The 10,202-nt window shown below is 37.9% G+C and overlaps 1 protein-coding gene across 3 annotated transcripts; it reads left to right on the plus strand.

Annotated features, from left to right (window-relative positions):
- Nucleotides 1-1,463: 1,463 nt before the first annotated feature.
- LOC137369235 (sphingosine 1-phosphate receptor 3) lies at nt 1,464-8,316 on the plus strand. 3 transcript variants are annotated; one of them, XM_068030117.1, is made up of 3 exons: nt 1,464-1,696; nt 1,855-2,113; nt 3,305-8,316. In XM_068030117.1, the coding sequence occupies exon 3, from the start codon at nt 3,454-3,456 to the stop codon at nt 4,597-4,599; it is 1,146 nt and encodes a 381-aa protein (XP_067886218.1). In that variant the 5' UTR covers nt 1,464-1,696; nt 1,855-2,113; nt 3,305-3,453; the 3' UTR covers nt 4,600-8,316. The 3 variants fall into 3 exon arrangements, with proteins under 3 accessions (XP_067886218.1, XP_067886219.1, XP_067886217.1); XM_068030118.1 differs by having other exon boundaries at nt 1,464-1,659; XM_068030116.1 differs by having other exon boundaries at nt 1,464-2,113.
- The last annotated feature ends 1,886 nt before the right edge of the window (nt 8,317-10,202 follow it).

Here is a 10,202-nt window from a genome sequence, read left to right on the forward strand (position 1 = left end):
CAGTGCTATCAAGCGACACTTTCTCAGCAATTACCTGCTCACTGATGCTCAGTTTGGGTTCCGCCAGGGTCGCTCAGCTCCTGACCTCATTACAGCCTTTGTCCAAACATGGAAAAAAGTGCTGAACTCCAGAGTTGAGGTGAGAGTGGCATCAAGGCAGCATTTGACTGAGTATAGCATCAAGCAGCCCAGGCAAAACTGGAAAAAATGCAAATCGGGGGGAAAGCACTCCGCTGGTTGGAGTCATACCTAGTACAAAGGAAGATGGTTGTGGTTATTGGAGGTCAATACTGTCAGTCTCTGGATATCACTGCAGGAGTTCCTCAGGGTAGTGTCCTAGGCCCAACCATCTTCAGCTGCTTCATCAATGACCTTCCCTCAATCATAAGGTCAGAAGTGGAGGTGATTGCTGATGATTGCACAATGTTCAGCACCATTCATGCCTTCTCAGATACTGAAGTAGCCCGTGTCCAGATGCAGCAAGACCTGGACAACATCCAGGCGTGGGCTGATAAGTGGCAAGTAACATTCGCACCACACAAATGCCAGGCAATGACCATCTCCAACAAGAGAGAATCTAACCATCTTGCCATGACATTCAATGGCATTACCATTACTGATTCCCTCCTTGTTCACCATCTACAAGACACAAGTCAGGAGTGTGATGGAACACTCTCCACTTGCCTGGATGGCTGCAGTTTCAACAACACTCAAGAAGCTCGCCATCATCCAGGACAAAGCAGCCCGCTTGATTGGCATCCCATCCACCACCTTCAACATTCACTCCCTTTACCACCGACGCACAGTGGCAGCAGTGTGTACCATCTACAAGATGCACTGCAGCAACGCACCAAGGCAGCTTCGACAGCAGCTTCCAAATTTGCGACCTCTACCATCTAGAAGGACAAGGGCTACAGACGTATGGGAACACCACCACCTGCAAGTTCCCTCCAAGTCACACACCATCCTGACTTGGAACTATATCGCTGTTGCTTCACTATCATTGGGCCAAAATCCTGGAACTTGCTTCCTAACAGCACTGTGGGTGTACCTACACCCCAAGGACTGCAGTGGCTCAAGAAGGCAGCTCACCACCACTTTCTCAAGGGCAATTAGTGATGGGCAATAAATGCTGGCCTGGCCAGCGACCTCTACATCTCATGATCGAATTTTTAAAAATCCTTGCAGTGGTAATAAGTACCATGTTTTTAACGAGCCGAGTCTAATCTCAGGGGTTATCTATGACTGTCTTTTTCTCTTTAATTATCATCTGGTCTCATTATCTTTCATTTTTCTTTCTCTTTGCTATTTGATTCCGTATGTGTATCTCACACACACACTGTTCCTGTTTTTGTGTATTTCTCTTTTAGCTCTCCAGGATCTCGAGGTTCTCTTAATCGAACGTCACTGCCTTCTGTGGGCGGAACTTGCTGTCAACTCAGAAACGGAGCAAAAGAAAGTCCAGGCTGGCATGAATATAATGCGGGGGACTTTGTACTACAGAGTTAGTGTGAGAGTCACTAAGAAAACAGCAGCAAGCTGCAGGAGTGAAACGACAGAGACTCTTACAAGGACGTGCCCAAGAAGAATACGGCTAAAAACTTGGGAACAATACGGTCAGAAATGAGAAAACTGCAACAGGCTGCTTAAAAATGAGCAGTAAGTGATATAAACAAAGAATCTAATAATGGAACTGGTAAGAATATAATCCAAGGCCATTTAATATAATAGTCTGAGGAAGGAACAATTGAGATTCAGAAAACTATATGGCATATAGCTCAATTTAAAAAAAATTGATGCAACAAAAAAAGAGTCTTGATAGATTGTACTGACATAGTCTCGGTCATGTTTTAGGGAAAGCCTTGGACAATCTACATGGAGTTTCAAACAAGTCTATTCGAAGGGTAAAATGAGAAGACGTTTTGTGAATTTAACACAGGAAGAAAATAAAGGCATTGAATCTGAGAAAACAGTGAAATTTTAACCCAAAACGCCACCATTAGCAGCAGTTCTAATCAGGACAAACTCGGAGATGTTCAGCGAGTCACCCGTCTCCAAACTTCAACAGTAACTTGTTAAATATTAGCTACAAAAGCTGAAAATGATGCGAAAGGTGAGTCTTCATTCTACACCCTTCACTTACATTTTTTTCTAGCTATGATTTGTTTTATTATTTAATATTATTTGTTTTCTATTTTAAGTTATTGTCATGCTACTCAATTAAAGTTTTAGAAAAAAGACTTAAAAGCTTTTTTTACATACATGTGTGTGAAACATACTATTCAAATAAATAGTGTCCTTAAAGTTAAAAATTGGGACTTTACAGTATTGAAAATATCCGTGAATACAAAGATTTAACTAGTATCCCAATGCCCTATGAACATTCTTCCAAAAACTTTTAATGTTTTAACTGCAAGAATTTGAGAGGACAGGAATCTGACAGAACACCACTTCCTGAATTCATTTTCTTCATCCCATTAACTTCTCAACCTAACTGGAGCGTTTGAATGTTAAATCCCAATACTGGAAATAAAGCATCCCTTAATTATTTTATTCTTAATGTGCTATGTAACAAATTCAATAAGCCAACTGCCAAATGTACCCAAAAGAGAGAAGCATATTTTATAAATCTGTTCTTTTCTGAATTTACTGAGTTTTTTTCGCTGATTTTATTTAGATTGTTAACTGAATGAATGAGCAAATATCTGCAACAAATCACCTTGATTTACAATTTAAAGAATCACCTATTCAAGCATAATTTGGATTTCACCATAATATTTTCACAAATTGGTTAGGTATTTACCAGATTGAACTTTATACAACGTGTATCATATTAGTGCAGTTTTGCTTAGCTCTGAAAACCATAAGACAAAGGTTATCTTTCTGTTCATTACCGTAATTATGTCTTCCTAACAGCTATAATCAGTTAATTGTAAAAAATGTGACTATAGTCCAAGTAAAAGGAATGGTAATTCCAAAGTTTAGCATCCATTTCATTTCCAAGATTTCAAGCATTCATGCTCTGCATAGTTTTAACAATCCATGGGGAATTTTCTGCATATAGATTCAATCATTTCCAAAACTGGACAGCTTTTGAGTTGTCATATTGAAATGCATTAGGCATTTACAAAGCTCCCAATACTCTAATAGCATATATCAAATGCATCTTGTGTATTATTTAAAAGGAGATTGATTAGAAGCCTTTGGTACTTTAGCTTAGATCGATAGGAATCTGTTCTGTATATAAACACCATTTCCTGAAAATTGACAACATGTTGATAAAATGTTATGTTCATTTTTACAGATTTTAAAATTTCACGGCTATTGTCCAATGTTTGCTCACAGCATGTAAGAAAATGGTTTAGAGGCTTCCTTCAGGCTGACAATAATAATGGGGCAAAGGCTCCGTCTAGTGAGCGAGATCTAATACTACAAGAACACTTCAACACCAACATGTCTTTAATCGCACTTCCAGCTGAAATGGTCATTAGCAATGGGTGTGTCCACACAGAGCTCATTGAGCGTCATTATAATTACACAGGAAAATTCAACAAAAAGGGAAAAACCATCGATGGCATGGACCTAACTACTGTGGCCTTTTTGATCATCTGCAGCTTCATAGTGCTTGAAAACCTCATGGTTCTCCTAGCCATTTGGAAAAACAACAAATTTCATAATCGCATGTACTATTTCATTGGTAATTTAGCGCTGTCCGATCTGCTGGCGGGGATAGCTTATAAAGTGAATATCCTCATGTCTGGAAAGAAGACTTTTGGCCTCACAATAACTGTATGGTTCATTAGGGAAGGGAGCATGTTTGTAGCATTGGGAGCCTCCACATTTAGTTTACTAGCAATTGCAATTGAGAGACACATGACCATGATAAAAATGAGACCCTATGACGCTAGTAAAAAGTACAGAGTTTTCCTCCTCATTGGTGCCTGTTGGCTAATTTCTATTTTACTTGGTGCTTTGCCTATCCTCGGTTGGAACTGTATCTGCAACTTGTCAAACTGTTCCACAGTCCTGCCCCTCTACTCCAAAACGTATGTTGTCTTCTGTATAAGCATCTTCAGTGCAATTTTGCTGGCCATCGTAATACTTTATGCTCGTATTTATATATTGGTTAAGACAAGTAGCCGCAAAGTTTCAAACAGAAAATTCACAAAAAACAATTCTGAGAAGTCCATGGCTCTGCTGAAGACAGTGGTGATCGTTGTAGGGGTTTTCATTGCATGTTGGTCCCCACTTTTCATTCTCTTGCTCCTTGATGTGGCCTGTAAACCAAACAATTGTAGAATATTGTATCAAGAAGATTGGTTCATTGCAGTTGCAGTCCTCAATTCTGGTATGAATCCCATTATCTACACTTTGGCCAGCAAAGAGATGCGTCGGGCCTTCTTCCGCCTCCTCTGTGGCTGCCTAGCCAATACTAAAGTCTCCAAGGCCCTGCCAATTCAGTCAGCTGCAGATAACAGCAAAAGCAAGTCCAGTGGCAGTAATTCACAGAAGCCAAAGGAAGGAGAGCTCCCACAAATCAAATCCCCTTCAAATGTAATCAAGGCAATGAACTTAACAACTCCCAATGGAGAATTTTGACCTTTGTAGGCAAGACTGCCTTAATATACAGTGTTACCTTCCCAAGTTAATAACTCTTAAAATGTTATTTTTATAAACTCTAACTCCCTCTAAAATGGATCTGTTTTTCATAGCTCCAGAACTTTGAAAAATAATGGCTTTTACAGACATTGATGCCTTTAACACTAAAATCAGATGCCACTTCATGTTAAATGTTCATGTATTACATATTGTATAAAGGATTTTGCCTAACCTCCCCATAAAATTCCAAATAAAACATAACTATTCAGTTGCCCTGAAACTATCTGTGGCACACTAGCGGGTAGCGTTAATTGGAAATTCCTCTCTCTGCTATCTTAATTTAAAATAAATTGGTACAACCTCTGATAAAACAGTTGAGCGAGAAATTTCAGGCAAATGTGTGGATATTCATCCATTAGATTCCCATGGCATAATTTCAGGAGCAGCAATATTCATTATTCATGTGGATTCTGCTGAACTCGATCCTATCTAATCTTTGCCAGTAGCTTTTAACCCCTTTGACAATGATCTACACTTCCAGACCTCATTTCCACCTGGAAACTGTATGCTGCTACAATTAGCAGTGTGAGCATGCCTCTGTCTGTAAAATAGCAGGATTAGAATTATCAGAATATAAAGGTTGGCGTATCAGTGGCGCTACTCAGGAAAATATTTCCTGACCGTGCACTGTTCCTAACATCCTCATAGTAAATCCCTCTGTGCACCTATGTACTCAGTAATGCCTGTGTTAAAATGCACACAGAGGAATTTGTTGTGTCAAATATTCATTTGGAATACCACACAATCAGAAAATATAGCTCTTCATTGTTCAACAAAGACAGTGGTGTAGGTTTTGACTTTGTGTGATAGTACGAAGCAGGTGACATGTCTCCTAATTTTTATTTTCATTGAATACTTGAAAAGGGTGCCGAGGAGATTTACTAGAATTGTACCAGGGATGAGGGACTCAGTTATGTGGAGAGACTAGAGAAGCTGGAATTGTTCTTTGAGCAGAAAAGTTTAAGGGAAAATTTAATAGAAGTGTTCATAATTCAAAGCGTTTTGATAGAGTGTGTAGGAAGAAACTGTTTCCAGTAGTAGGAAGATTGATAACCAGAGGACTCAGATTTAAGAGAATTGGCAAAAAAAAGTGGGAAATTAGGAGAAATTCTTTTGGTTACACAGCAAGTTGTTACGATCTGGAATAAACTTCCTGAAAAGGTGGTGGAAGCAGATCAATGGTAATTTTCGAAAGGATTGGACATATACTTGAAAAGAAAAAGAAGTTGCAGGGGTATGGGGAAAGAACTGGGGAAGTGGGATTAATTGGATAGCTGCTTTGGAGAGCCTGATGGGTGAAATCTCCTTCACTGTGCTGTAAGATCCTGTGATTCTATGGAGAACAAGTTGACAACTCACTATCACCTGTTTTATGCTATTGTGAAAAGTTAAGATCTATCCTAGTGTTTTTTTGAAAATACAGGGTTGGAGATTTCTGAATTACATAACAGTCTGTATATGTTCTTCTGCTGGAGCTGATCAGTCCCTTTTCTGCAATCCTAGTAATATTCTAAATACCTTAATTGCAAATATATAAATCTTATGTAACTATGGTTATTTTTAAAGTAATCTGATTGTTTCACACATTTATATGTGAGAAATACATTTAGATGAAGGGAATCATTTTGATAAGACAGAATTATTAAATGTCAGACAACAATAACTTTGCTGCTACCTGCCTTAAACAAATCAATGGGATACATATCATACCTTAGGATGTCAGTTCTATAACAGAAATGATGGACGCACTGATTTCCAGTCAGATAGTTTTGGTATTTTAGATCAGTATTTGAAGGAAGACCTTCAAATTAGATGGTGCTTATTATCATCTGACAGGCTTGGTTTATTTGGTCTTTCTTAAAGGACTGTCTCCTGGAGATCTGTATTTAGTTTGTCATTTGTATTGTTTTTAAAATGGTTGTAAAAATGCAACATCAAGATTACAATTACATCTTAGACAATATATGATTGCAGGTGGTGCACATTCATCTTTCAAATAAGCATGTGCATCCAAATCATTTGTAAGAAACTAATATACTCCTCGGCTTGCATACATACCAGTTAAAAGCTGATTTTGCACTCACATCTGGTACCATATCAATTGTGAACATTCTGTGTCAAATCTTGTAAGCGTGCACAGTCAACTGATTAGGTTGCTGACCCATTGAGTAGAGAAGGTACTATTTGTCAAACAGTGTTGCTGATGAAGTCAGTATTACTCTATGTCCAACATATTACAGTTGTGAGAAAGGTAGATTTCTCACAAGATAAATAGATGTGGAAGGCCATTCTGTCTATTTTAGGTTATCCATTTAGAAAAACCTGCAGCACTCTTCCCACACATACACATATCACAGAATCTAATTGCTTCATAAATAATTTTGCCACCATTATTCCACCTGGAAGACCATTCCATGCTGTAATCACTATTTTTGTGAAGAAGAACCTCCTAAGATCAGTCCTTAATTTGCCTTTTATGAGTTTGAACTATGTCCCCTTCTACGTCCTATGTCCTACTCTCCTGATTTAGTTTGAAGAAACAGGTATACCTTTTCCATACCATTTACTATCATATATATTTTTATAAAATCACCTTTAAATCACCTTTTAAGGCTGGAAAGCCCAAGCTTCTGCAAGTTTTCCTCCTCCACCATTCATTTGATCCTATCAGCCTCATGACATTCTCCAGGGTTTGAATATCTCACTGACTTTTCAAACCAGAACTAGAGGCACAATGAGATGTCAATATGTTGGCTTACTAGTAAACTTTATCCATTTGAGCATGACTTTCTCTGAATTGCATCCTGTCATTTTTGTGATATACTTCAGATTCCTATATGTTTTGTTGATTGTTGCTCTGCAGTGACAGGTCAAGCCAAGTCTATTAAGACCCCGAATCTCTTTCCACTTTATCCTTAGCTATTTTCTCACCATTCATGGAGTAATTTGTTTTTCTCCTACATGCAGCACTTTATAGTACCTGAATTAAGTTTCATCAACCCAGTTATTTATTTTGTCCAAGTCATTTTGTAACTCTGAACTAACTCCCTGTTCAGATTCAACTGCCTCTCCTTAGTATCATTTGCAAATATGATCATGTTGTATTGAGTTTTGGAATCCATTTGTTGTTATAAATTATAAATGGTAGAGATTTCAACATCGATTCCTTGGGCACCTCGCTTAGTACTACCCCTCCCCACCAACTCCCTCACCACATTTATAACCTAGTTTCTCCAATATAAATGGCACATAGCTTCTAAATTTTAAGTGTACCAATATCAGCTTCTATTCCATGTGTTCAATATACTTGTACTATTGGCAATAACTATGTACATGTTATTGCAACTCTTTTTACAAAATAGCTTTTATTATTTAAGGAATACTCTTAGCTGTGTACAGTGTAAAGTAATTAGTAATGTCAAGGATTACAAATAGTATGTAATTTACAATGGCATAGATGAATCATGCTTGTATTTGTGTATAAAAATGCTAGTGTACAAATTATGTGCTCTGGCTTTAAAAATAAAGGTGTGTTACTGTAAGATTTTGTGTTGTTAATTGGTAATCAAGTATTTACAATGAGTCCAACCTGGTCCTTTTTAGTAAATATATAATATATGTGTGTATTTTCTTTTAATAAACATCAAATTTTTTCAATGGAGACGCTGTCCTTTTCACAAAATGAACTTCTAGGATCTTTACAAAATGCCTTATACAACAAATTAACTGCAGTGATTATTTTATGTTGCATAGTTAACTTCAGGGATCATGGCTAGCTACAAGTCAAACAAAAACAACACTCTATTTAGCTGTTCTTATACCTTCCCTGGCATAAGGTAATTCAGCTTCTATACAAATAGGGTATGGAAATAGGGATCCAGAGGTCAAAGATGTGTGACGTGCACTGTAACACTCCATTAAGTTTATGTGCAGCACAGAGGAACACTGCATTGCACTGACCCCACTGCATTTTATCTTAATTTGAAATGGTAACTTGTGTTCCAAAAGCAAGGGAAAGGGACCTGGATATAGAAATAACTAAAAAAAAAAATCGTTTAATAAAGCAGGACTAAATGTTATTGAATTTTTACACAGTAAAAGAAATACTGATTAAGAGTGTATTCAAACACCAGTTTCAACATCACATTAAAATGTTTTTTTGTTGCACAGCAATGCAGAGGTTAGTGCATAAGCAGAGACTGATGCTGACAATGTCAGAGCAGATCACTTTGGACCTGGAGGTTTCGCACTTGAACTGTAGAAACCAGACTGCAACAAAACAGACTTCTGATTAACTTGGTAGGCTTAATTTGTTATGGAAATAAATACCATGCAAAGAAGCTGAAAATAGCATATTAATGATAGTTGTGGAAAATTACCACATCGATAACATCATAATTGCTTTAATACTTGCAGAGAGGATGATTGTGCACTGTCATGCAGACCCTTCACCTGCCAAAAATGAGGCATATTAATTGTGTCATATGAACATTGATTTTAAACTGCTGCTGGAGCGAGGAAATGACTTGTTAAACAGATCAGCCATGGCTGGGAAAAAGCATCTACATATTAACTGACAATGCTTGTGGAGACAAAGGACCATTCCCTGACACATTCAAGCCACAAACAGACGTGGTCAAACGAGCTAGCCACATGACTAACCTGCTGGGCAACCTGCGTTTTTTTGAAATGTGCAGAGAGTTTGAGAGAGACTGCTCCTAGACTGTAAAGACCTCTCCTGACTGGCTCGCCACAGCCTCTCCTGTCTGCTCCCATTTCTTCCTCACGGAACTCCAAATCCACTAAAGACGCGAACCTCAAGAGAGAAAAGTCTCCTATATCAAGCAAGGTTTAAGAAGAATACTGGGCCCCAACGAAAAACAAGATCTACCTCCAATCAATTACCCTGCAGACAGCTCAAAGAACAGTAACCAAAAACCATCTTCAGATATTGCCTCAAACCTTTCTACTTTATTTCTTCTGCTCTTTTCTGTCTCTATATGCATGTGTGTTTATCAGGTATGCACGCTAGCGTCGTGTATCTGTAGGCGTTAACCGAATTAGAGTTTAAGTTTAATAAAGTTCAACCTTTCTTCTTTAAACCTAAGAAAACCTGTTTGGCTGTTTCTTTGCCTGATAATTGGAAAGCAGTGAACCAGGATTCACTAAGGGGGAGCTAAAAAATTGGTGTATTAAAAAATAAAATCCTGTTACAGTAAGACCAGGTGAAGGCTGAGAGAGAACCCTAGATCCCCTTCTCATCTGGTCATAACAGTACACATTGTATTAGATTTCCAGTTGCCATTCCTATTTTATGGCTGGCTTTGCAATGCACGCTAAATAGAAATACTTTTTAAAATCAAACACTCTCATATTGACTTTGTGATGGTGTAAAAAGGGAGATAGTAAATCGTCCGTATGTTTTACATCACTCCCAATTTTGATTTCTATTGAAGTCAATGAAAATAAAAATTGGGAGAGATGTAAAACAGTCTGTTGATTCACTATCATCCATGTTACACTACTGCACAGAGTTCAAATTG

The sequence above is a fragment of the Heterodontus francisci genome, chromosome 4 (assembly GCF_036365525.1).
Source record: "Heterodontus francisci isolate sHetFra1 chromosome 4, sHetFra1.hap1, whole genome shotgun sequence".
In the NCBI taxonomy this organism is placed as follows: Eukaryota; Metazoa; Chordata; class Chondrichthyes; order Heterodontiformes; family Heterodontidae; genus Heterodontus; species Heterodontus francisci.

What these genes read in the sequence shown, in the direction of transcription:
- LOC137369235 (XM_068030116.1), top strand. Translation starts at nt 3,454, where the DNA reads ATGTCTTTAATCGCACTTCCAGCTGAAATGGTCATTAGCAATGGGTGT.